The 27,934-nt window shown below is 45.1% G+C and overlaps 1 protein-coding gene across 1 annotated transcript; it reads left to right on the top strand.

The window, feature by feature from the left end:
- The first annotated feature begins 10,744 nt into the window (after nucleotides 1–10,744).
- Nucleotides 10,745–13,670, top strand: ARL11 (ADP ribosylation factor like GTPase 11). The gene is made up of 2 exons (XM_058548129.1): nucleotides 10,745–11,011; nucleotides 11,789–13,670. The coding sequence occupies exon 2, from the start codon at nucleotides 11,807–11,809 to the stop codon at nucleotides 12,338–12,340; it is 534 nt and encodes a 177-aa protein (XP_058404112.1). The 5' UTR covers nucleotides 10,745–11,011; nucleotides 11,789–11,806; the 3' UTR covers nucleotides 12,341–13,670.
- Nucleotides 13,671–27,934: the final 14,264 nt, after the last annotated feature.

Genomic DNA, 27,934 nt, shown 5'->3' with positions numbered 1-27,934 from the left:
GCTTTGAAGTAGAAAATATAGAGCAGTCCATTCCTACTGACCATGTTCCTACTGGATAACCAGCATGGGGCTCACACTACAGGCCTGCCAGCTGTAAGCCCTATGCTTCCTAAGACTCTGTCATGGCCTTGCCCACAGCCGCCCCAGAAGGACTCTTGTAAAACTTGCAAGGAAGCTTAAATTCTGACTATGACCCAGAGACTGTCTTCAGCTCATCTTCTGGGAGCCTTCATCTAATAACGGCAATGCTCCTTCTTAGTTAGATTTGTGCTTTATTCTCAGTTTTTTGTTGATAACTTTTCACATATATTTATATGAAAACAGTTGTTGACAAAATGATATAACATTGATTGACAGTAAAAAAGAAAGAACTAGGCTGGGGCAAGTCACTTAATCTCTTTAAGCCTCAGTTTCCATATCTATAAATGAGGAGAAAAAAAATCTTACCTCTCAGAGCTGTCGGGAGGAGTAAATAAACTAACATAGATATCATGTATGATATAGATTAGGGCCTTAATCTGTGACAGCTATTCCTCTAAATCTCAATTTTATAAGATAATTCTCTTAATGTGTGAGCTTATGTGTGAGTGTGAGTGTGTTGTGTGTGTTTGGGGGTGTGTATACCAAGTGTAGCAAGAGTAGAGCCAGGGCAACTTACATCTGCTGAAGTAATGGAAGCTTTCAGAGAAGGTAACTTTTGAGCTCTTGCAGAAAAAATGTGGCATGTGACAAGACCGCCTAGGAGCCCCAGAACCCTGTGAACTATGGCTGAATCAGAGATTTGTAAACTGGAATAGTTTATGCCTCATATATGTTTTTATATTTTACTACGGAAAGTTTGAAATGTATGCAAAATGGAGAGACTAATATAGCACACCCCCATCTACCCAGCTTCAACAATGATCAGTGCACGGCCAATCTTGTTATGTTTCTATCCCAAGCTACTTCTTCTCCATTGCCAAATTATTGATAAGCGAATCTCAGAACCATACAATTTCATCTGTAAATATTTTAGTATTATACTTCTTGTATTTTCTTGTGGCTTTCTTAGTATTTAATAAATTCTCTTTAGAAATAATAAAGAAGTGGACCTTATTATTTAACACGAAAAGATCACACAAACATATTGTTAAATGAAATAGGTAAGTTACGGACATCACATTTACATTAAAAAAGACCCAAACCACCAAAAACAAACAATAAAATAAAGTAAATGTGTGTGCTCCAAAATATGTCAGTATATAGAAAGATAACTGTAAAAACGTACATCAGACTATTGATCCTGATTACCTGTGAGGAAGAGGGAGTCGTGATTTGGAGGACGAACTTAGGAATTTTGTCCTGTAGACTTTTATATTGTTTGACTCTCATACAGAAAAATGTATTCCTCATCACTTATGCCACTTTTGTGTGTGTGTGTGTGTGTGTGTGTGTGTGTGTGTGTGTGTGTGAGGAGTATTGGCCCTGAGCTAACATCTGTCAATCCTCCTTTTTTTGCTGAGGAAGACTGGCCCTGGGCTAACATCCATGCTCATCTTCCTCCACTTTATATGGGACACCGCCACAGCATGGCTTGACAAGCAGTGCATTGGTGTGCGCCCGGGATCCGAACCGGCGAACCCCAGGGCTGCCGCAGCGGAACGCGCGCACTTAACTGCCTGCACCACCGGCCGGCCCCACTTATGCCATTTTTTTAATAAAAAGAAGAGAATTGAAGTATACCCTTTGCTTGTTGCTGCCCAGAGCAACAGTAACTCATCTGAGAAATGCAGAAAAGTCTCAAGTGCTGATCTGAGTTTCTAACTGCTCAGTGACCTACCAACCTCCTTCCTAATCAATTTTTTTTTTCCTGCCAACTAAAAATACACTATCCAGTTCAGGAAACGTGGCTGATTGAATAGCAGCTGCTGCTGAGGACCTACTTTGCATATTGAAACAACCTTGGAAGAAAAATAGCAAAAGCTTGCTGTCATCAGCTCCTGTTCTGAGGCTCGGCCAGAGCTCATCACACACATTTGTCTCGGCCTCCACGTTATCCTTCCTGCACGTTTTCGGGAGACAGTCTCGGGCCACTGCTTTTTTTCCCCCTTAGCGTCAGGAAGCTTCCTGCAAATACTGTAAAAGCAGAAATTGAAGGTGCTGCAGTGCAAAGCTAACATCCTTCAGATCTTTGTCACACTGTTTCAGAAAGCAGATCATCCCCTGCCATTTCCTTTTCCTGTTTTTTTTTAAGAGACAAAGAGATCGACTGCCAAGATAGTATTTCTGGTAAGAGGGGGAGAGAGCAAAAAGAGACAGACAGGAAAATTTCCCCCAGCTTTGCCGCGTTCCTCATTCGGTTATAAAGAGATGGCATCTCCAATAAAATGGAAACTGGAAGATGAGCTGTGGTCTAAATGTAAAACACTCATAAGCCACTTAAAGTGATAATAATTCAAAATACAATTTGTAATGCAATATAAAGACCTTTTAAAAGAGTCTGCAATATTATATTTTATATCTAATTCTATTATATGATGTCCTGGTCTTCATATACAAGAATAATGACCTCCCCCATTCATATGGCATGCAGATGCATTTTGAACAGTTTTTTAAGAAATAATGTGAGAGACTGTACAGAGTGTTTCTCATAGCTGCTCAGTAAAACTTGCATTGTACCTATAGAATATTAAAACTGAAAGAAATTTTAGAAATTACCTAGTCCAATCTTCTTGCTTTACAGATTAGAAAACTGAGGTTCAGAAAGACTAAATAACTTTCCCAAGCTAAAACAGATAGAAAGTGGCAGACATGGGGCTGGAATCCAGATCTCCTAGTTCTTCAACCATCCTTCATCCTCATTTATGATTGTGCCTCACTGATCCAGCCACACTGTCCTACGCTGTCTCTCAGTTGCAGGATAGCAGGCAAGAATTGCTGCAGCATTACCTCTGGTTTCTTAATTTTAGACTTGATGACCATGCTAAATGAACAACAAATTTTGAATGCCTGAGACACGCATGCGTGCGTGTGCACACGCACACACAAGCGCACACACACACACACACAGTTAACTCACGTTAAAAGACAAAGGACTTGGAGGACAGCATTGTATTGTGAGAAGAGAACCTTCTACCATGGAATATTGGGGAAATGTGGCAGACATTGTTGCCCACTCAACACTATTCCCACTTTTTTCTTGCTAAGAGTTGCACAATTTTATTCAGGGATTGTGGGATGGGGGGCAATATGCTCAGAGGTGGACCCAGCCTGGCCAAGACAAGTAATTTCATTTTCCTGGCCAATGAGGTATAAGAGGAAATTGGCTGGGAGGATTTTGGGAAATATTTCTTTCCTGATAAAATAAATGCACACACGTGCACACACACACACACACAAGGAGATTGCCACCTTTCCTCTTCTTCCTGCATTTGAATTCAGTTGTTCAGGGATAAGATGCTTGGTGTTGCTGCACCACGGAAAGGAAACAGCACCCAAAAGTTGATGATGCCAAGACAGAAAAGTGGAAAGAGATTGGCTCCTTGATGACACTCTTGAGCTGCCAAACCAACCTTGAACCACCTCCCTCCTCACTTGTGGTCGTGTGAGAGAATAAGAAAACCTTACAGTTTCAGCTACTGTAGCTGTGTTCTGTAACTTGCAGCTGAAGGCGTACTTTGCCTCTCTGAATCTCAGCTTTTTCCTTTATAAAATGGTGACAACTCTATCTGCCTGGCAGGGTGGTTGTGAAGAGGAAATGAGATAATAAAATGCCTAACATAAAGGAACTCAATCAATGGTAGCTACCCATATCATAATCATTGTAACCATTATATTAACATCCTCAACAGTGGGAATGTTTTCTCCACTCCTCAATCTCCATGGCTCCTGGAACCTTTTCCCTACAACAGTGCTCTAGGGTCAGTACAACCAGCTGCTACCTCCTCTCCAAATGCTGAGGAGCTTAGGCGTGGGTGCTGTGGGCCTGGGAGCTGGTGGAGAGGACAGCCTATAAGGAAAGAAAATAAAAAGAAAACTCGACGGGGCCAGCCTGGTGGCACAGCAGTTAAGCGCGCAAGCTCTGCTGCGGGGTCCCGGCGTTTGCAGGTTCAGATCCTAGCCACGCACCAATGCACCGCTTGTTAAGCCATGCTGTGGCGGCATCCCATATACAGTAGAGGAAGAGGGGCACGGATGTTAGCCCAGTGCCAATCTTCCTCAAGAAAAAAGGGGAGGGTTGGCATAGGATGTTAGCTCAGGGCTAGTCCTCCTCACAAAAAAAATAAAACAAAAAAACAAACTTGGGTGTGTAAAATCAAAGCATAACTTGTACTGCAACATGATGAGCTATTGAAAGATCTGAGCAAGCCATAAAGTGTTCATTTCTTCTGCCCTAGGAATGCCAACTCTGGCAGTCTAGCCAATGGAAAGAATCCAGATGAAGAGAAAAACTTTATTCACAAAATCTTTAATTCAGTACTGTTTTGGAAGTAAATCATAATATCTCTCCTTGATGTCATATAACTATGAAGCCAACACAAAAATTTTTATTGGCGACTATGTAGGAGTAAGGCAGTGTAATTTTCTATATAAACTTAAATGAAAAATATCAGTATACAGAAGTGTATGTACACTCTGGCTACAACCACGTAGAACACAGCTATAATTAGGCCGGACTATAATTGGCAAATCAGTTGTTAAGTAAGTGCAGCGGAACACAGGAAATAAGGGGGCTGCAGACTGTTGAAGAAACTCTGACCAGAAAAGGGAGGAAAGATGAGAAAAGATGACAGTGATAATAGTGGGGCACACAAAGGGCATTGTTTACTCTCCACTAAGGCCATTAGGTGGATTTCAAAATAGTCCAGACAGCTGAGTGCGAAGCTGCAGGATCCGGCAGCAGAGACGCAGCTGCACCCTGAGGAGGTCTCCCAGCAGGAGCCCTGGCCCAGAACCCGCCACACAGGTCCTGGGGAAGATGTACCAGGAACATCTCAGCTCTTCAGACACCTAAGGGAGGTGCAGAGCATCTGAAACCTGGGATTTAGGGAACAGAGGGAAACAGCTTCCACATGCCATTTTCTGAATAAATATTTCTTGTAGAATGTTTCCTATTGATTCACCCTCTACTATGAGACCCTTGTTTGTAGTCCAAGTGCTAGAAATGCATAGGCAGACAGATTTCTGTTTTCTCGGGAGTTCTGTGGAGGGCAATGTATCAGCAATAGTCCATGAAACCAAGGAAAAGCATGGAAGGGCACACAGCTATCACAGACATGTATGTTTAAAAAGCATATGAAAAAATAAAATAAAATAAATACATTTACGTATTATAAATATAAATAAAATATCTTTGAAATTAGCATCTACTGTATCTTATATCAGATTTAGATCTTCATATATAAAAATTCTGACCCATCATGAATTTGGATATTTTGGGTGGTTGACTTGCACTTTTGCACGCATGCTCCTGCATCTGCCCCCTCTGCAATCACTGCATACGTTGACAAGACAGTGTTTAGCTCCAACGTAGCTCACAGGATGCTGGTAGAAGCCAGGCTCCACACAGGGATGAGAATGCATGCATGCTACCTTGAAGGAACAGACCTCACCGACTCAGAGAGCAAGGTGACCCCTCTGGCTGTCACCATGTATGACTTCTGATTTGCAGTCTCCTGTTGTCATTCCACCTGGCTCCACTGCTACTCCTTGCTCAGCCTTTCCTCCACCCAACTATCTCCTCTTCTAGGAGGGGCCCAGAACAGAGCAACTCACCTCTTGTTGTATACAACAAATATTTTATAATGTCTATTTTTTAATCTAGAAATGAAAATCATAAATAATAGAATCTACCTGCCCAAATAATCTTGAAAGAGAATCAATTTAATGATGTAACTATAAGATAAGGAACAAATAAAAGGAAGGTAAATATGATAAAAGAATATCTATTTCCTTACGTAAGTGCTCAGGGACAATCACAGGAATGAAGCCGTCAAATTCCTGCATCTAAATGTAGAATCAATGTGGCTGCAGTAGCACCTGACACAGTGTTTCCGTGCATCTTATCTGCTACTTTGGTGCCAAGGCAGTGCTGCCATCAGTCATGTGATTTTCTAAAAACGGTGAACAGCTCGCACTAAAGCTCCAAACAAAACCAAGTGCAAGCTTCTCTCAATTTGCAGAGTTGTCTCATTTCTAGACACTGTAATGTATGTGAAACTATGCAAAAAAATAGTTGTGTTTACGTATAAAACAAAATTAGATTCTAGAATCAGATAATTTTTAAATAGTGGGCTTGTAAAAACTATGTAAATGTTTGGGAAATTCAGAAGTTGAATTTAAATTCAAGAAGCATTCTTTCTTGCGCAGCATGATCCCCAGCAATGATCTCTGGCCTCCGCCCCCTGAGTGCCAAGGGGGATGCTCTAAAGAGACTTTCAAAGGGCTGCCATTGAGAATCACTGCACTCAGTCTAGGAGTCGACTTGTGCTCTCTGCCCACTTTCTCCAAGCGTGGGAAAGCCTAACCATGGGCATTCGTACCTGTAAAAGGCAACTATAAGCATACCGCACCTGTGGCCACCATCCCAAATTCAGATATACTGCTTAGGGATCCACAGGGTTGCCTAATAAATGATAGTCATAGAGGGAATTAAATGTCTCAGACAACTTCAACCTTTAGCGTAATTGGAGCGTTGATTCTCACCACAATGCCCCCCAAGGACAGCTTTCCCATGCTCCCCAGCATCACTCACTGGGCAGCTGCTGAGGGTTAGGGAGGTCGGGCGGGCGGCCCAGGGCTGCTGGCTGTAACTCCTCCCAGATTCGTTCGCTCCCGCGGATCCTTGACAGAGCCCGTGGCTAAGAAATTCTTACTGAGAGAAGATTTACTCAAGAGATTAAATCCCTCAAAGTATGTTACCATTTGGGGGGAAAAAAAAGGAAAAATATGAAAAACGAATGTATCCTACTTGCTTATATATGCACAGACTATCTCCGGGAAAATATCTAAGAAAATGATGATGTGGGTTTTTCCCCAGGAAAAGACCTGCTTGGCTGGAGGACAGGGGTGAGAGAAGACCTGGACACTCTACCCTTTTGTACCTTTTGGATTTTGTATGGATAGCTTGAAAATAGAAATAAATAAAATCTGATTTTTAAAAGATGTTGTCCTTGGAAATAAGTTGAGAAAGTGAGTGACTAGAGAAAGATGAAGTCACGACAAGACAGAAAGGTGGGGGCTGCTATGGAGCGCAGGAACAGGAGGGCTGGAAAGGAAGAATCTGTCAGCGTTTCTCCAGCACTTTCCAGGAGAGCAAAGCTCTGATTCTAGCACTCTCCTCCTTTGGACCTATCTGTAGAGAGGAGAACAGAAAGTGATCACCAGGCCCTGTTCCATGACAAACAATCCCTTAAAAACCACCAACTTTCCATTGTTTCCAAACAGCCAGTGTGCACATGGTTTCCACGGCTGATTTACTCAGTACCCTGTGCATCCACCACACGCCTCTCCCTCCCCCACCACCTCCTCCGGGTGTGCTGCACAGAGAACTGGCCCTTGGTCTTGGGCCAAATAGATCCCATTGGAGATGTAAGAAGTAGTATTCTGGGTCATAAATCATTTCTCTGTGAGTGTGGTGAGTATGCCTTGATCTTCCAGGCCTGACTAGCTGTATGAGAATTGGCAAAAGTCTATTTCTAAACTCACACTGTGAACCATCGGGCTCTTAGTCAGTGGCCCTCTGGGGAAGTTGTGAGTTCTTGGTGTGGTAGAGGTGGGGCCCAAGACCCTCATCCCTACTGTCTCAGTGAGTCTAGCAGAGCCTCTCTTTTCTATTACAGTTCTAGAAGCTGCAGTCACAGGCCTACAAAGTTGCTGTGTCCCTCTCCAACCACATTTCTATTTTTTTTTTTCGTGAGGAAGATTAGCCCTGAGCTAACATCTGTTGCCAATCCTCCTCTTATTGCTGAGGAAGACTGGCCCTGAGCTCACGTCCGTGCCCCTCTTCCTCTGTTTTATGTGGGACGCCTGCCACAGTGTGGCTTGACAAGTGGTGCCTAAGTCCACGCCTGGGATCCGAACCTGCAAACCCTGGGCCACTGAAGCGGAGCCCTCGAAGCCCACAAACCCAACCACTATGCCACCGCGCCGGCCACACGCCTCTATTTTTTGATGGCTCCCCTTCCCTTATTTCATAGGACTAACCTGGGATGAGGTGCCTGCTTTGGGGGCAAAGTACTTGACGTGCCTTAACTTATTTAATCTTCCCCCAAAACTTTTCAAGTTAGGTACCATATTATAACAGAACAAGAAACTGAGGCACAGAGAAATTCAGGAACCTGCCTGAGGTGACAGAGCAGAAAGCAGTGGAGGCCAAGTGTGCTCCCAGGTGAACTAAAGTCAAAGCCCACCGTGTTACCCTCTGCTCTGTTGTGCCTCCCCGGACTGCAGCCCCTCTAAGCTCCCCACATGAGGGTGTCCAATGAAAAGCTTCCCTCCTAATTGAACTGAAGGAGTGGGGTGTACAGAGGTAACTCGGGCCACAATGGCCTTTGGGTAGAACTAGGGTCATATTCAAAGCAATTGCTATTCCCCTGGCTCTCATCTTCTCCAGCTACTGCAGGACCTTAGCCCTTAGGAAAGCCTCCTTTACTTCTAGGGGAGCCTGAGCAGTGTCCCTGAGGGGCAATGCCTCTCTAAGATCCCAAGGTCAATACCACAGAGGCGCCTCCAGATGCCCATGTGGCCCCAGGTTTCCCCCGAAATTCTCGGGGCAGGAGGCCAAAGGGAGGGTCCCTTCCCTCACTGTGTCTCTGAGCAGCTTGGTATGGTGCCTCTAAGCCTCTCAATCAACGTCTTCTTCTGCTTCTGCCCACCTCTCCTCCCTCCCTGGGGCTCAGACATGGGGACCAGAGTCAGAACCCCCTGGCTCCCCAGCCCCCAGGCACCCCTTATCCTTAGCCTGCTGCATCCTCATCCTCTGCCCACCCCAATCCTCCTGCAGATCCAGTGTTGGCAGAATTCCCACTGGTTCCTCCGCGGCGCCTGGACGGGACCGAGTCCCAGCTTGATCTGATTGCCCTGCACCATGGGTGAGACGGACAAGCCCTCCTCCAGACAATTCTTTATTGCTTTGAGACTGCCCTGGGATAATGACAAAGATTCTTTACTTGATCAAACTTTATTCAGGCTCCTGAACCTTCTCCTAGGCCCATCTGTGTACTTCCTTGTAAAATCCAGTGTCAGCAAGAACTCTGCTAAGTCAGTTTAATCAGAATCCCCACCCTCAATATCTGATCACCCTTGATATCTGATCAGATTCCTCATCCCCCCCACCCCCCACGTGATATCTGATCCCCCTGGCCTGCCTTCAGCAAGAATCCTATTAGCTCCATTTAGCCAGAACCCACTTTTACCCCTCATGTTTCCTCTTGGTAATTTTCCATCCACTGACTCCCATTCTGCTCCTTGGCTATAAATCCCCACTTGCCCATGCTGTATATAGAATTGAGCCTAGTTCTATACTGAGGTCTCTTTTGCCCGATTGCAATAGTCCCGAACAAAATCTATTTTTGCTACTTTAACTACTGTCCAGCTCTGGCTTTTCTTTGACGATATTTCCACCCCCATTATCCCTTCTATCATGCTTCTGTCTCTCACCACACACACCCTGGCCCTTACAAAACGGCTGTAGCCTACAATCACAGGCATGCAGTAACTTCAACAACACATGACCCAGTGGTGGACATAACACAGTGGTGTCCATGTTTCTGACTTTTCCTAATCACTTCTTCCTGTTAAAACCTGACAACCACAATTACAATAGGGTGTTTGCCATTTACAAAGCACTTTCTCAGTGAGTAGCACAACGTAGTGAAAGAGAAAGAGACAATTCTAAATCCCAGCAGGATCATGAGCAACTCTTCACCCTGTCTAAGCCTGTTTCCACATTTGTAAAATGGCAGCATCATAACCCCCAACTTGGTTCTTGACATTTTAATGAAATAACGAGCAGGAAAGCAGAAGGCACTACATAAACGTTACTGGTTACAAGAGCCAAATCACGACAACTCGGATCCCAATCAGGTAGCTCCCGAATTCTGACTAGCCAATTTTTTAAAAATTGTATTTTCTGGGGCCGGCCCTGTGGCTTAGCGGTTAAGTGCGCGAGCTCCGCTGCTGGCGGCCCGGGTTCGGATCCCGGGCGCGCACCGACGCACCGCTTCTCCAGCCATGCTGAGGCCGCGTCCCACATACAGCAACTAGAAGGATGTGCAGCTGTGACATACAACTATCTATTGGGGCTTTGGGGCAAAAATAAATAAATAAAATTTTAAAAAAATTATATTTTCTGAAGGTATTATTTTTACTGGGAAAAATGTAATGACACTATTCAAGAAAAAATTAAGTAACAACTTCATTCGCCCATAGTTCTAGCCCATTAACACAACTTTTAAATTGTTGTGGTTTACCTTCAACCTATATACCTATTTCTTAGAGTGTTTTAATCATACTTAGGTAGTTTTTTAAAGCATGTATGGTTCCAGTCAAACAAAAGAATCTCCTGGCCCCAGAAAAACATCGAGGCATGCGCTGGCAGGAAACGGACCGATTCGCAGAGTTCTCCACGGAGGAGGTCACAGATTATAAGAGGAAGGGAGAAAGAAAGTAGCTGAACGTGGGCACAGCTCTGCGTGGGGCACCCTCCTTCCTGCATTGAGTCTGAGCTGCTAAGAGCTGGGAATTGGTGCTGGGCCTCGCTCTATTAAGAGCTGCAGGGCTGGGGACATCTTGGCGGCACACTCCCAGTGAGACGACTGCTCAGGGACCCCCTAGGGCTGAGGGAGGGGCTGTGGAGCCCGCCCCAACCCCCAACCACAGGGAAAAGGAAGCAGAAAAAGGAGAAACAGCAGCAGTCACCACACTTGCTTCACATCTCGCTCTTGGGACATTACTGACGGGCAGAAAGCAGCTGCACGGGAGCAGAGAGCCGCAGAGGAGGAGCATTCCGCCACAGTCTGATAACACGCAGGTAACTTTACCTTTACTCTTCTACCCCTGGGATGAGGAAGGAACAGAGGCTGTCTTATTTTCCTCCAGGGGCAGCTGGAATATTCTCCTGGGGGTTAGATGTCCCTTCACCTGTCCCAGCCAGTTTTCCTCTGACTAGTTTGGGAACAGGCCTTAGTCTTAAAATTTGGAATTCTTGAAAAACATGAGTGGGTTCTAGAGGTAATTTACCTGGGTAAGACATTGGAGGACACCACTTTGCTCCAACTGGTAAATTTGTCCCCACTCAACAGTATTTATAAATAGCCACTGTTTACAGGACACAGTGCTGGTCCTGTGGGGAGTTCCAACGGCAGCAGGAGTTACTCTGAGTTGATTATTCTCTTCGCTCGGCGCACTGAATCCAAGATAGCTTCCATTTCAATGCTTAGGCTTACAGAAGGAAAACAGAGGCTAGAAACCACAAACTAGCAAGAAGTGAAGACGTCTTTCTGTCATTTCTACTGGACTAGGTATGTCTAATTGGAACCTCGTTTTGCTCCCTTGCTCTAACTACCAAGGAATGTGAGCCTACTTTCTCTGAAGCAGCCGCCCCCGCCCCCTGGAGATGGGTCAGCTGATGGTGACTCACACACTCTTACTTCCTGGCCCTTTCGGAGCCCAGGCTCATGTTTGAAACCTGCCATTGTAAAGACACTTTCTGCTTTTGGAGCAGACGCTCTTCTTCCATGTGCCTGCATGGATTTGTGTTCCTTTAGAAATGAATGGCTGATGTGTGCACCTGGCCTTTCTCCCCTAGGATTTAGCCGTGGCCACCATGGGTTCTGTGAATTCCCGAGGTCACAAGGCGGAAGCCCAGGTGATGATGATGGGCCTCGACTCAGCCGGCAAGACCACGCTCCTGTACAAACTGAAGGACAACCAGCTGGTGGAGACCCTGCCCACCATCGGTTTCAACGTGGAGACTCTCAACGTCCCGGGGCATGTGTGTCTGACCCTCTGGGATGTCGGGGGGCAGACCCAGCTCAGGGCCAGCTGGAAGGACTACCTAGAAGGCACGGACATCCTCGTGTATGTGCTGGATAGCACAGACGAAGCCCGCTTGCCCGAGGCAGTGGCTGAGCTCATGGAAGTCCTGGACAACCCCAACATGGCCAGTGTCCCTTTCCTGGTGCTGGCCAACAAGCAGGAGGCACCTGATGCTCTGCCGATGCTTGCCATCAGAGACAGGCTGGGCCTGGAGAGATTCCAGGACCGCTGCTGGGAGCTCCGGGCCTGCAGTGCCCTCACCGGCGAGGGGCTGCCAGAGGCCCTGCAGAGCCTGAGGAGCCTCCTGAAATCCTGCAGCTAGCGTGTCTCCAGGCGAGTGCAGGTGCGGCAGGGACCGGGGAGAGCAAGAAGTCTTGACCCGGACAGAGCAGCTTATCTTTGCTCATATGAACTGGAAAATCCAGCTAATCCTTGAGAATCTTAAACTCAGTTTATCAAACAAAAAATCCCTTTGCACTTGGACAAGATGTTTTCTTCTTGGGACTTATTATCACCAGTGTTCATGTTGAAAATCAACTATTCTTAGAATAATGATACTCGAAGGAAAAAAACATACCTCAACAAACTTCACTTAATAACTCATTACTAAGTGCAAACTGAGCAATTGTAATAATAGAGTGACAAGTGGTTGTGTAATAATTAAGACCTAAATTCACAGAGGGAAAGAGGTTTCAAAATCAAATGAGAATATCATTTGGACCCAGTCATGATCTTATGAGCAATTATCCCTGGTAGCCCCTGGGTATTTGCCATGATGGCTCTAAGTGCAAGCAGCCAGGGCTGGCAGATTTGAGCCAGTGAGGCTGCTCCCACAGAATCCTAGGTTTAGAAGTTCACTGGGGTACTCAGCCAGGGGTTTGGGCCTTCCAAAATTTATCCTCTTCTCTAACCCTGATTCACCCTTCTCTACCCTCTTGGCACCCTGTGTTGGTCTTTTTCTAAAACCCTTCATTTTTTTCTTTCTTTTTTCCTGCTCTTTTCTCCTTCTTGTAGCACGTGTTTCCTTAAAGATCAGATTAATCAGTGATTTCATTCATTCATTTATTCATTCATTTAATCAAAAAATACAGAGAGCATTGAATTTGTGGCAAAAGACACTGAGCTTTTAGATATGAACCAGGCCCTACCAGATGGAATGTGTGAATTTTGAAGATACCTATAATAGGAATGAATTGCTCTCATTATTAATAGTGAATACTTTCTATAATCTGAGTTTTTAAATTGCACATGGCTTACATTTGGCACCTGCTCTCATGATAAACAGCTCTAAATGTTGGCTATTCCTCCCTATCCTGGGCTAACACCAGCCTCCTTTTAGCTCCTGATGGTGGTTCTGCCCTCTCTGGAGTGACACAGTATAAACTGGCCCTCAATACCCTTCCAACATCTGAGATCTGCCAGGTCCCTCTACCCAAAATCTTCCCTTCTAGCATCAGGTTAGGCATGCCTAGTTCTTTCCACTATTTGTCAATTGACGTGTTTCAAGACTTCCTGGGTTAGATACAGGAAAGTGCGAAGATGCAAAGATAAATGAGACAAAGCCTCAGGCCTCATGGAGCCCTGGTTGGGGAAGCAGTAGGACACAGCTCCCATAAAAATGCAAGGACAGAGGCTTAATTCAGCAACTGTTTATTGAGCACTTACTGGGGCCAGGTTCTGTGCTCGGTGCTTTATAGAGATTATCTCTATTCTCCCAACTCTGCAAAGTAGGTCTCATTCCCATTTTATTTAATTAGACACTGAGGCTTGGAGAGGTTTGCTTGAGGCACAGAGCATAAGTGACATAACTGGAATTTGAAACCAGATATGTCTAGCACTAATGATGCCTTCATTCTTCCACAACATCACACTTCTAGAAGGTTGAAGCTAAGGTTTAACTTCAATCAGCAGATGTGATGGGGGAGCAGTCTAGTCCAAGGGAAGAGACTGCTTGGAAGCATGATGGAGAGTGTAGGAAGGATAAGTATTCCCGAGTGGCTGTTGGGGTGGAGGAGTGGGTGCAGGTGACATATTACAATAGGAAATAAAACTAGAAAAAAGTTTAAGCCTAAGTTGGGAAAGGCTTGGGCTTTCATAATCAGGAGTTTGGCTTGGGGAAGTGAAATCATAGGGCTTGACATTCAGGAGGATAACTTAGTGGCAGTGTGGGGGTGGAATAAAAAGAAAGGGGCACATTGGAGATGGGAAGCCAGGGAGACCAGCTAGATGCCCATCGCAGTAACAGAGGAGAGGAAGAAAGATGGGAAAATTGAGAGCCACTTGTAAGGGGAAAAGCTGAGAGGGGAAGAATCTGACGATGGCTCAAGACTTTGAGTCCATATGACAGGAGGGATCGGAATGGCATGAACTAAGAAGGCGGACACAGGAGGAACAGGTTGGGACAGGGGCCAGAACCGCTGAGTTCTGCTTTTGAAATGCTGGGTATGAATGTGTTTACAACTTCTTTCAGATTGTTCCATTATCTGCAGTCCTGGAGACACCAAGTACCCTGCTGGATGCACCTACTGGTTCCCGCTCACAGAGGCTCATTTCATCATGTGATTTGTCACTTTTTATTGTGAGCTCATCTTCAGTAGGATTTGTTTTTCCTGTGTGACTCCCATGTGCTCTGGGTTGTGACAGTGTTTCTACAGAGGGCTTTTGCATTAGTGTCTACTAGGATCCTGGAGGTTTCAATTGTTTTAGACCAAACATTATGTTATGTTAGTATCTCTGCTAGGGGTCCATGGACCTCACAGGTAGTATAAACCTGGACACTGCGCCCGTTCATGGCACAGGCTCTAGGGATTCAATTTCTGTCAGATGATTTTTATTTCATGCCCACATCCCAAGATAGACCATTTGCTTCCTTGTACTTACCTGAGCGTGTGGGCAGCATTTTCTAATCCCCTTTTAAGGAAGGGACATCTCTTTGATGCTCTTGCTTTTCTGCTGAGCTCAGATCAAAAGTTTCTCTCCTCCAAGCAAGTGTAAGGCCGCATCTCCCATTCCCATACAAGCGTTATCATCCCAGCCCAGTCTCTAGAGTCTAAATTGGGCTCCTCTAAGATCTCCGTGGACAACAGGCTTCCACTTCCACTTAACTGTTTGGCTTTGGTTTCTCTTTTTATTTCTGCCACTTGACGATTTCTCTTTTTTTTTTTTTTGTTTGAGGACAGCATATATTAAAATAAAGTATCTTTTTTGGTTATAATTTACCCAATATTTCTCTGACTCCACAATGGGAAAAGATCCACCTGCCGTGTTGCTAGACATCCTGAACGTATTTTGATACGTGGCAGAAAGCCTTCCCCAGGTGCTGGCTGGAGGGTGACATGATGAGATCTGTACTCAGGAAGAGGACCTGTGCAGCTGTGTTTGGGTGGAGAGAGGATCCTGAAGGCAGGGAGACAGGTTAGAGGACAACCAGAGTATCTTTTGACTTATATGCACACTGCTAGCACATTGGTCTGAACGGACACCTTGTCATCGCAGCTGCCCCATCGTGCTGTGGGTATTTTTTCCCCTATTCTCTTGACGATCCCTCTGCTTCAGCCACGCTGGGCTTGTCTCTGACACCAGGACATACCAGGCTCTTGCTCAAGAGTGTGCTCCTTGCTGGACGAGACAGCGTAGACAAGGAGGCCAGCAGGTGGGTCTGAGCGTGTGCCGACGGCCCCAAATTCTTGAAGAGAGATGTGCTTGCTCTTAATAAGCCCCAGGAAGTCTCCTTTCATCAGCCTCCTTGGATAAAATTTGGGAAGAAGGACAACAAAGCAAAGATCATAAGAACCACGCTCCGTTAGTGGTAACCATAACTCCCCGCTGGTCCCACTTCTGCTTAGAGGGAATGAACATCAAGTCAGTCACGTGGAACGACCCAGCAGGTGAGCTTTGGGACGTTAACTACACAATTCTCTGATGGAAAGTGGGCTTTGAGAACCTCAGAGTCCAAGGGCAGTTCTGCCAGCCTTCCACCTCACTGGCTCCTGAGACGTTTGCCTGAAGCACTTGTGGGAATCCACATGATGCTAGGCCCTACGGCACCTGCTAGGATTTCTGATGCCCCTCTGTGTGTGCTCTGGACCGTCAAGCTTCCAGGTCAGCAGACCGTCCTTGTGGTTACAGTGGTGGCCCCAGTGGCGGCAGCAGGCGTCCAGGTTCACACAAACTCAGGAAAGCCTCCTGACACACCTGCTGTTCCTCAGACTTAGGAGGTTTTCCTTTCCTTGCCTACTGTTAGAATCCTGCCCACTATTTAAGGACCCTCCGATCCCACCTCTGCAGGAAGCTTTGCCTGCACACTCCAGCCCACGCTCATCCAGGGCCCCCTTCCTAGTGCCCAACATCGTTCTGCCTTAACTGGGGCGGTTCCACACGTTGGTATGTGGTCTCCCCGGATACAGTGTAGATTCCTAAAGATGAGAGGCAATCCCTTACATCCTTTGGCCCTCTTCAAAGCCTGGAATGTTAGATAGTGAGAGTTGCTCATTAAATACATGGGTGAATAATGAATAACTGATTAAAGCTATTGAACTGTGTGTCATGGCAGGGAGTCCCCAGGTCCTCTGAACTGTCCAGAATAAAATCCAAAATATGAGAACACCAGGAGGTTCATTAGCTTGAGAGCCAAAATGGCAGCACAAACCTTCAGGCATCCTATGTAGTTAAAACAACAAAAAGTCACACACACTCTTTCTAGAACATGTCACGCTCTTAGAACTGCCTGACTCTCAGTCTGTGTAGGAGAAGGGCTGCTAAGTGGGGACAAAGGGCCAAGAAGCGCCTGAGAGGAGAATGTGGAAGGGTTGGCGCAGGTGGGTGGGGTATGGTGCCGGGCCCCACCCTTGGGAAAGGCTGTGCCCCCAGGGGTGGCCAGTGAGACCAGGCACAGGGCCCAGAGCTGGTGCCCAGGAGGAGGGCGAGGATGCTCTACTGTGCCCAGGCAGCGGCCTGGCCTTGCCCACTTCAGGGCTCCCGTCCTTCTTTCTGCTTCCACCCTCACAGGAATGGCTCTGGAGGGAGGGTGGACCCCACCTTTTTTCAGAACCTTCCCTGAAGACCACGGGGGAGCTTGCCTTGCCCGGCGGGGAGCAGGAGTGGCAACAGGTCAAGGCTGGCCCTTATGACCGGGAATCCGCTCCCTTTGCTGCCGCCAACTGAAGGGGAGGCGGTCAGTAGTCAGCAGGGTGGCCTCAGCTCTTGCCTCCCCACCTGAAGCAGGCCGGAGCCCTTGGGGACGTGGAAGCGGGGGTTAGGGGGCAGACGGAGGGGCCTCCCCCCTGCTCTTCTGCTCAGAGATACACATATATATTTATACATCCATTTATATGTATATATATTACAGAGCCACAACTCAGGGAAAACAAACCATGCTTTCTGTTTCATTTTGTTTTTTAAATGGTGCTTTCTTTCCCCTAGAGGTATTTGGTACGCGAGAGGTTCCTGTTTCAATTCACCCACACCTTTCAGGTCCATCAGCCCCTCATTAATCCATGAGAGTGAGGGAAGGAGCGGGAATGCGCAGAGAGGATGCGGCTGTAAAGGCACAACAGCACGTATCTATTTCCTTCTTACGTATAAATGAATCAGATTTTTTTTTTCCTGCGACCACTGTGTCCAGTGAGAATTGTTCTACTTTGGAGAACTGATTAGCCCTCTGCATAGAAGGGTGAGTCTCTCCCTTTCCGACTCATTGATTGTGAAGATTGTTCTTCTTCCCCTCTTGGTCAGAATCAATCCTTTGGTGAAAGTAAGAACCACAGGATACGAGTTTTGGTTTGGTCCTGCTGACTTTTGGTTTTCAGTTGTCCGTCCTCACACGTCTACACACTGGCTTCCTACTGCTGAGGCTGGGGGTAGTTGTGTCCTTGAAAGTGGACCACAACTCCATCCCCAACACGTGGATGAGCCAGGACCTTGCCTTTCCTTCTCGTCCTCGAGGCTTTAGGCTTTAGAAGGCACATCGACACCTCAGTCCCAGCCCCAATCTCAGGTGAGGTGGTGAGGTCACCTCAAAAAAGACTCACACTGGGGCTGGCCCCGTGGCTTAGCGGTTAAGTGAGCACGCTCCGCTTCTGGCAGCCCGGGTTTGGATCCTGGACGCGCACCGACACACCGCTTCTCCAGCCATGCTGAGGCCGCGTCCCACATACAGCAACTAGAAGGATGTGCAACTATGACATGCTACTATCTGCTGGGGCTTTGGGGAGAAAAAGGGAAAAAAAGAAAAAAAGGAGGACTGGCAGTAGAGGTTAGCTCAGGGCTGGTCTTCCTCAGCAGAAAGAGGAGGATTGGCATGGATGTTAGCTCAGGGCTGATCTTCCTCACAAAAAAAAAAAAAAATGACTCACACTTTCCTCGGAACCAACGTGATGCAACTCAACAAGGGTGGGGCAGCCGCTCCCCTCCAGAAGCCCCTGCCCCCGCCTTCTGACAAATGGGAATCATGAGATTGTTCATCAGTCTGTGCCTCTTGTCTCTGAGTCTGGATCAAGAAGGGAGAGTCCCTGAACAGGAAGTGGAAATACCAACCTTTGCTGCCACCTCTTGGGCCTGGAAGGGCAAATACAGGTTAAAAATAAGAGGCTTAATTCTCCCTGTTGAAACTAAGGGACGAGATTTCTCCTCCCTCCGTTTTCTTAGAGCATGTCCTTTAGAAAACTTGTAAATTCTCTCCTCTGTCTCTTTGAAATGTATGCAAATCTTTGTAAAAGCTAAATAAGCCTCGCCAACTTCAGGGCTCAGGAATGTCTTTCTCAAGGACCTGGGAGCCATCCCTTTGAAATGCAATCCTCATGGGAGATAGGGACCCCATCCCCCAGTCTCTATGGGAGGAGAGGAGCCTAACTGGGTGGGGGCCTCGCTCCAAGTCGCAAAACTACCTCTTGTCATAAAGATATGAGAGGTTTGTTGTTCTTTAGGATAAAGCCAATTGCTGACACAGAAGGTGACCCCAATTACCAGGTGAATCTAGGATGAACGCTGTGTGACAAATAGTCCCATCAGGTCCTCTGACTTGAGGATTGATTATTGTTTATCTTGAGACCATGTAGGTAATGGGTTGTATCTGCCTGGCTATTTATAAGCCAGAATTAGACGGAAGATTCCTTTCTGTGCGCATCACACTCTGGTTTAATGCTTATTCACTAAGGAAACTGTTTTCTTTCTCTACCACCTTTGTGGAGAAGTTTTCTGGGTTGGCAGGAGATTTGGTTTTAATTCTATTTCCCCCACAGACCCCACTGGCCTGGCTCTGTGAGGTTCTAGTTGCTCCCATGATTAGTAAAACGACGTGGGGAAAGGGTAATCAACCCGAACGCATCTAGAAGTTTTCTGGAGGACCCTTCATTAGGAATGATGAACACAAGTTCAGTCTGACTGCACACTCTCCTCCCGCAGGATTATGGGGACCTGGGATTTCCTCTGGGTTTACTGAGAGAAGTATTTCTCGGTGCAGTAAAGTGTGACCCCTTCGTTCCCTTCCCGCACAGCTTGTACAAGCAGCAGTTCAGGAAAGACAAAACAATTTTAGAAAGGAAAAAAAAGAGTCTTTTATTTTAACCTCATTGTCTTGATTTCCACTCCTCTGACATATTCACCCTTAAGGAAATTTGGTTATGCAGCTACAGATTATAAGTATTTAAAATTTTTCCATAAGAAATGGCATTGTTCTGCCTCAGATTTCAAGCTAAAATCTAATAATGAATTCTTCTTTCCCATCTCCCCCCAGCAACCTGGGACACATGGTTATTTTTGCAGCTTATTTCAAGCATGAAATTGCAAACCTAAACGAATTAATTCTCATAAAAGCACTTCCAATTCTTCAAATAAAAGGAGACCTCATGATTATAAATTATCTCTGGATTATGAAAATGACACTGTATCGTTTGCAATTTTTATTCTACCTTCTCTTTGAATTCCACAAACTTCAGTTTCTTATGGCATTAAGTGTTGGCTTAACCTGGAAGAAAAATATAAAGGATACAAAGAAATGTATATAAAGATTATCAGGGTTATGAAAATTCTTCCATGAGAGAATTGCTACCAAGATGGAGATGCAACCCCCGGCCTCTGCTCAGTTGGTGCTGTCTAAATGCAACTGAGTGCGCTGGCTTGGAGTCTGCCCTGGAAGTCAGTCAGAACTGACTAGAACACCAGCTCTACTCCTCACCAAGGGGGTAACCTGGGGCAAATTATTTAACCCAACTAAGCCCCAGCTGCCTCATCTACAGAATGGGAATGATAATAGGAGGTACCTTACAAAGTTCTTGTGAGAATTCAGTGAGATAATGTGCTCATCTGGTCAACTTGTATCTCTTGAGCACCTACTATGTGCAATGCATTGAGTTATGTGCAAAGCTACAAGGATGAAGGAGATACAAACACAGTCCCTGCCCTTGAACATACAGTCTAGCTTTCAACAACGGACAGTTATTAACATTAAGTCATGCTAAAGCACGTTAAAAATGCAAATGAAGCATAGAGTTCTGGGGCCCAGGCTTTTCTTGCAGATCTCTTCCCCAGAATTCTCCAGATCCAGATTTGTTCTGGAGTAAATAGGGTGCCACGGCTGGTGAAAGGGTAGAGGCAGTGGGAGTGCAGGACCCAAGACTGCTCTCACGAATTCTGAAACTCCAGGCACTTAGCCTCCATGTCCCTCTATTCTGGTGCTTCTCCTCTGCCCCTCCTTGACTAAAGCACTTTCAATTGAGTACTGAGAGCCCGGAATTAGTATCTCTTCTATGCACTTTAAATGCACCCTCCTCTTGCAAAAGCTAGTAGGTTGAACTGATAGGAATGATTTCAGAAGATTGGACATTGAATCCTACACTCAATTCCATGTCTCTCTGTAATTCTACAATTACAGATTTATCCCTTGGACTTCAGTTTTCAAAAGAAAATATCCCTAGAAGAAAGGCAGCAGGGAGAATTAGTTATTTGCACTTTAATATGAATGAATTCTCAAGATCTTTTCAGGAAAGCTTTTGTGAAGGACATTTCAATGCAAATAATCCATAATCAATCTATAAATCAAAATTGGGGTGAGTTTATTATGAGCCAAGTTTGAAGACTACAGCCCAGAGCCTGCCTTTCCCAAGGAAGGGAGGGCACCAAAGAAGTGGGGTGTACAGAGTGGTTATGTACTGTCTTGGAACAAAGAGCATACATCACACATGACAGGAGTATCTCTTTTACCACTGTCACGAGATGCTTAGCTGGCACAGCAGGGCGATGGTCAGCAGGTCAGTGGTCACAAGGTGAGCACTGCAGGTCAGGAATTAATCCTTAGATTCCAGGAGGAGATGCTTATCCTTAAAGAAATGCCGATATGGGGGAAGCTACATCCCTATCTTTAAGGGCAACATTCTTGTCTTTGGGACATAGTAAGTGTTTCAAGCAGATGTACAATGCATGCTCAACAGGCCACGTCAGGCCCTTTTGGAAAAACAAGGTCAGGTTGAGTTAGTTTTAAACCAAATGGCTTCCTCGTATACTCCAATATATCCTACTGCTTTTCATTTATTTATGAAAAACAAAGCTAAAAGTTGAAAACAGCTGAAAGAAGTATGGGGGTGCCGCCAAAAAGGAAAGGGCTGGAACGTCACAACTTGCCTAAAGCTATAATGAATGTGGGCCACATACCTGTCATTGTCCACACAGCAAGGACCTACTGTGTGCAGAAAGCAGGTCCAGGAGAGAAGGTCTGGGTATGTGGGATTGCCATCTTTTCAGGCGCTTGGAAAAGGTGGCCTCGAGTGCGGAACTAACTGGGTAGCCCAGGAGCACCCCTTCAGGATGGGGAGTGTAGGGAATTAATAATCTGGCCCCTCCTTCCTCCCACTCTCCTATTGTCTTCATCAGAGGTTGGCTTCCCAGGGCAGGGAGCAGGTAGACAAGGGTGGGGCATGGCAACTGGGAAATAAGCAGCCCCAGCTCTTTATTTCTGTGCAATAGAGAGTGCTCTAGTCCAAGGGATGACCAGCCAGAACGCAGCTTCAGTCTTTAATTGGAAAAGCCACTTTTTCCTGAATTGTATCCTACACTTTGAGTGGGGCTTCTCTGAGTGTAGAAGGACAACATCCATAACCCAGGCAGAAAAAGAACTGAAGATCACAAATTCCATGGGCTTAATCCGACCTGGGAGGGAACTCATTCTTCTAAGCCAGCATTCCAAACTCTTCAAGCAAATCATTTGCAAAGGTACCCCCTTCTACCACTTTGAAGATAAGATCAAGTTCTCTAGGACGATCAGATGATCCTGAGGAATCAAGAGCTCTGGGGGTGGGGGTGAGAAGCCGGCTGGTTGTTTTGTTCTGACACAGCAATGGGTCACAAGGTTCTCACACAAGCTTTGGGGGTGGCCCCGCCATGAGCCCTTCCTTCCCCTCAGCCAGTGATGATGACTCAGGAGATTTCAGAAAGGTCTCATGGAACACTCGACCAGCAGGTTCATCCTGGGGCACTTCTCAGGTGTTTTCTAGATATAACATTAGGTGTTGGTTCCAGACCTGACTGAGAAGCCCAGACATTCACTCCCCAGGCTCTGCCTGCAACACTCCAGTGAGTTCAGGCTAGAATATGAGGAATATACTACCTGAAGGGGGTCTTTAGGAGGGACAAAGAAAGAAAGAAAGTCGTTGAGACTCATGGTTTAATGTTGTGAAATGGAACATCCACGTAAGTCAACTATCTCCCCAAACCCCCAAGGACAAAGAAAGCAGAAGAGAAAGTAGCAGGCTTGAGATAGCAATAAAATTATGGAAGATGGAAAGTGACCTCACAGACCAGAGAAAGTAGAAACCTAAATTGGCTGGGGGTTGGGTGTGTGTGTATATAGCTCAAATGACTTACTCTGTGCCGGGACTAAGTGTTGAAGGTGTATTAACTCATATAATCCCCCAACTATGCTAGAGTTTGTACCCTGATTTTGGAGATGAGGCACAGAGAGGTTCAATAACTTGCCCCAGGTCACACAGCAGAATTTGAACCTCCGCAGAGGTGTGTCCCAGAGACCATTCTCTACACAGCCTCACCATGATAAGCAAGCCCTTCTGCACCAAACCCCAGGAGATCTTAGGACTTGGAATATCAGGGAGATCAAAGAGCGGCTGAAAACAGAATTGGTGGAAAGTCTGTTTGAAGAGACATACCCTCAGACTTCGCTATTTTACTTAAGCCAGGCAACTGCCCCTCTGCTCTCCGGTAGAATCCTGTCAGTTTAGCCTCTGAAGGCATTTCCCAGTTGAGGATGGGGGAGACATCTATGGAAACAGGAGAATTCAGTGGAAGTTTGTGACTGACTGATGAGGCTGCTCAGACCCCTTCCCTGTCCAGCTCCCATGTGCTGGCAGTGAGGTTTACATCCCCCAGGCAGGGACTGGGAGCTCTTCTCTAGCAATTCTGACCTGCTGGAGAGAGGGCATGCGACATTGACATTTGAAGGTCTTCCAAGGAAGTAATTGGCTCACCAATTGATGAGCCCTGCCCATATACCCAGGGCTCACACAAGCTTCTAGCAGCTTTTTGGTATCTTTCTCTTTTTTCCACCTTCATTTTTATTACAGAAAAATGTAAACATACAGAAAAATTGAAAAAACAGTATATGAACACCCATATACCCACATTTTAAGTTCTACAATTGTTAACATCTTAACATATTTGCTTTATCTTTAGCTATATACGTGTACGTGTATTGTTTTCCTGTGTATTTGAAAATGAGTTGCAGACATTATGATATTTCACCCCTACATATTTCAGTATTTCTATCCAAAGAATAAGGACATTATCATACATAACCCAAATCCATTACCACACTTAAGAAAATTTAAAATAATTCCCTAATATTTCCTAATATTCAATCCATATTCAAATTTCCCCCATTGTCTCTAGAATGTCATTGCATTTGCTTATTATGTCTCTTTATTCTCCTTCCTAGAAGAATCCCCCTTCCTTTTGTTTGCTCCATGTTTTTGACTTTTTAAAGGGACCAGGCCATTTAACTGAAGGAGGGTCTCACATCTGATTTGTCTAATTGTTTCCTTGTGATATCATACAACTTGTCCCTGTATCTCTTGTAAATCCTGTTAACTGGAAGTTAGATCTAAAGGCACAACTAGATTCAGATCAGACATTTTTGGCAAGACACATGGGTGGAGTTCTCTGCTTCATATTGCATCGCATCAGGAGATAGCATCTGCATATCTCTCCGGTAGTGAAGTGAAGTTTGATCCCTTGGTAAAGGCAGTGACCACTAGATCTCTCTCCACAGTAAAGGTCCATTCCTCCCCTCATCAGGGACTGTGGGTAACACCTGGCACAGTGTGAATATCCTGTTCAACACATTACTCAGATATGAACAGGCAATAAAGGATGACAGGACATCTGAGAAAAAGCCGCCAACATGAAAGAGAGAGACAAAAACAAACAGGAAAACAGCAACTCAGACAAAAGAGAGACAAGTGCAGGAAGCAACAGAACACTTCCCCAAACTGATAAGTATTCTTAGAAATAAGAGACGATGTCACATCCATGAGGCAAGATTACTATAAAAAAGATTTAGAAAACAAGAAAGAGCTCTTGGAAATCTACACCAAAAAGTCCGATATGAAGTTGGAAGATAAAGTAGACACAAAAATCTCCTAAAAAAGATAAAGGATGAAAAATAGGAAATTAAAACATAAGAAATATTGAAGATTAGTCCAAAAATTGGCATTAGAATAATGAGTGTTCCAGAAATAAAAAAGAGTAGAGGAAGGTGAATTCTCAGATAAATAAAACATGAACATTTCCCAGAACACACGAGTTTCCAGCCTGAAAGGGCCTATGAAATGCCCAAGACAAACACATTTTATAAAGATAAACACAAAAAGACAATATTGTGAAATTTCAGAACACCCTAAAAGAGAAAAACAGGTTATATACAAAAGATCAAGAATCAGAATGACATTAAACTTCTTCTTTTTTTTTTCGTGTGTGAGAAAGATCAGCCCTGAGCTAACATCCATGCCAATCCTCCTCTTTTTGCTGAAGAAGACCGGCTCTGAGCTAACATCTTTTGCCAATCCTCCTCCTTTTTTTTCCCCAAAGCCCCAGTAGATAGTTTCATGTCATAGTTGCACATCCCTCCAGTTGCTGTATGTGGGACGCGGCCTCAGCATGGCCGGAGAAGCAGTGTGTCGGTGCGCACCCGGGATCCTAACCCGAGCCGCCAGTAGCGGAGCGCATGCACCCAACCGCTAAGCCACGGGCCGGCCTGACATTAAACTTCTTAATAGCAATACTAAAATCTAAAAGATAATGGAGCAAAGCCTTTAATTCTGAGGGCATTTTGAACAATGAAATTGTACTATAGCCCCTAGAATAAAATAAATATCTATAAGTCCATGCTGATATAAATAAATGATTGACTGAATAAATGGAGAAGGGACAGCTCTACCTTACAAAAGAATTCCATTAATAAATGTAAAAGAAATGAGAGAAATAGAAAATTACCATTATGAATATTACAGAAATAATTGTTGTAGGCAAGATTCACCAATGGATGCTAAAATTAGTGGGTAAAAGTTTGAGGGTAAACAGGATATTTGCATAGTCTTAAAGCATGTCCACCAATATATTTATCAATTATAAAAGGAAAAATAGTAACTTCAGAGTGGAGAAACCTGGCATAAACCACTTAGCCAAGTGATCAAGAGTAACATCACCAGTAATAAGTCTATACCACCATCATGTACACTGGATATGATGCACTAAGAAGGGCACATCATCTCTGTGATATTCTTGCCAAAAATCCATAACCTCAGTCTAATCATAAGAAAACATCAGACAGGGACGGCCCTGTGGCTTAGCAGTTAAGTGCGTGCGCTCTGCTACAGGCGACCGGTGTTCGGATCCCGGTTGTGCACCAACGCTCTGCTTCTGCGGCCATGCTGAGGCCGCATCCCACATACAGCGACTAGAAGGATGTGCAACTATGACATACAACTATCTACTGGGGCTTTGGGGAAAAAAAAGGAGGAGGATTGGCAATAGATGTTAGCTCAGAGCCGGTCTTCCTCAGCAAAAAGAGGAGGATTAGCATGGATGTTAGCTCAGGGCTGATCTCCCTAACAACAACAACAAAAAAAAGGTAAAGAGAAAACATTCTGAGAGAAAATTATTTCCGTTCTAGAATTTTATACCCAAACTATCAATCAACCATGAGGATAGAATAACGACATTTTCAGATATGCACGGACTTGTGCACCTTTTATTAGGAAGCTGCTGGCAGTCATGCTTCCTCAAGAGAATAAAACAAAACGAAGACGTGGGATGCAGGCAACATGGAATTCGACATGAGAGGGAAGCAAAGGAATTTGCAGAGCAACAGCTATGCAGAGGCCTCCAGAGCAACCTGTATAGACAAGAGCAAGAGGATGAACAGCTTCCAGAAGAAGGATGTCTCAAACAAACAAACAAAACCAATAGTTTACTTTATCTATTTGATTATATCAGTGAAGTTTTCAGTTTTGACAGTTTAGGGTTGTATTACTAATAAGTATGTAGAAAACCAAGCAAACAAATAGACAAAAAAGACAATTATCAGCTCCTGGGGAAACAAAAAGTTGCACTGAAAGGAAACGTAATCATAGTATTCTAATTGGCTCAGCGGCGAACAATTTTTACATAGTGATAATAGTGTAAATACTAAATATTCATTTAACCAAAATATCTATATTGGGAAGATGGGGGAAGGGAAATATATATGTGGGGGTGGAGCATGGGGGAGAGTGTAAGAGAGTTAAATTCTTGTCTTCCAAGGTACGAAGAGCATAGGTTATGTATAAAGTTGAAAAATCGAGAAATAGCAACACCAACATGGAAAAAAATGTAGATAAAATACCAGAAGACACAGCTAAAACAGTAGCTTCTGGGGAGAAGGAGTTAGGAGTTAGTAGGGGTGAGGTAGGAGACTGCTGTTTTCCATTATAAGCCTCTATTTTTATTTCACTTCTTAAATCAGATATCTGTATTCTTTTTAGAAAAATTAAAACTACGTGTTAAATAATAAATTAGTCAAGAGCAACAAAACACCATGGATAACCGTGCTTACTTAATGGTTAATTTAGTCATATAAATTCAACCAATTGTAGGCTGGAGTTAGGGTCTCAGCCTCGTCTATCTGGTATTCCCTCATGTTCCGATTCTCGGGTAAAGCTGATCTTCACCTGACTGGCCCCAGGGGCTCTCTCTTCCTTGGTGCTTTCCTCAGCATCCATTTGTCAGAGTGTAAAGGTTCACCACCCTTAGCCATGGAAGAGTTCTTTGGTTGCCACACTGCCCTCCTGCTGCCTGCTCCCTCTTCTCTCCTCAGGATCGCCCCGGGGGGGTATCCTGGTTCTCTGGCCACAGGGAACCTGTGAGCATCTTGAGGAGCTTCCCAGGGGAGTAATGCTGTGAAAACCAACCACAAAGAAACAAGTCTTTTTTCCTTTCCTTTTTTCTCCTTTCTATTTTAAGTTTAGAGGTTTCCTGGGTTCCCTGTAGCATCTTTGCAACAAAATGCTGCCAGCAGCAACTGGCAAAAGAAATCCTTCAGCTCTTTCCTGTGTACCACAGGCTAGCACAGTGGTATTATTGGCCCCAATTCTTCACTCCTTTCTCCATCCACGCTCTGGCCATGGCCTCATCATGGACGGAGTGTCCTTCCTTGTCGACTGTGGGCTTGGCCACGTGACTTTCTTTGGTAGCAGATATGACGGGATCAGGGGTTTGAAAAGTGCTTGCTCACTGGGGCTCACGCTTCTGCCTCTGCCATCACCATTAGGAGAACAAGCTTCAGTTAGCCTGCTGTCTAAGGAGGACAGGATGAGAGATACGTACAGTAAAGCTACCAAGGAGGTCCAGGGACCTGAAGTGAGAAGCAGAGTCACTC

Source organism: Diceros bicornis, chromosome 9, assembly GCF_020826845.1.
Source record: "Diceros bicornis minor isolate mBicDic1 chromosome 9, mDicBic1.mat.cur, whole genome shotgun sequence".
In the NCBI taxonomy this organism is placed as follows: Eukaryota; Metazoa; Chordata; class Mammalia; order Perissodactyla; family Rhinocerotidae; genus Diceros; species Diceros bicornis.
The sequence above is the reverse complement of the archived record's forward strand: the minus strand, read 5'-3'. Positions and strand labels throughout refer to the sequence as shown.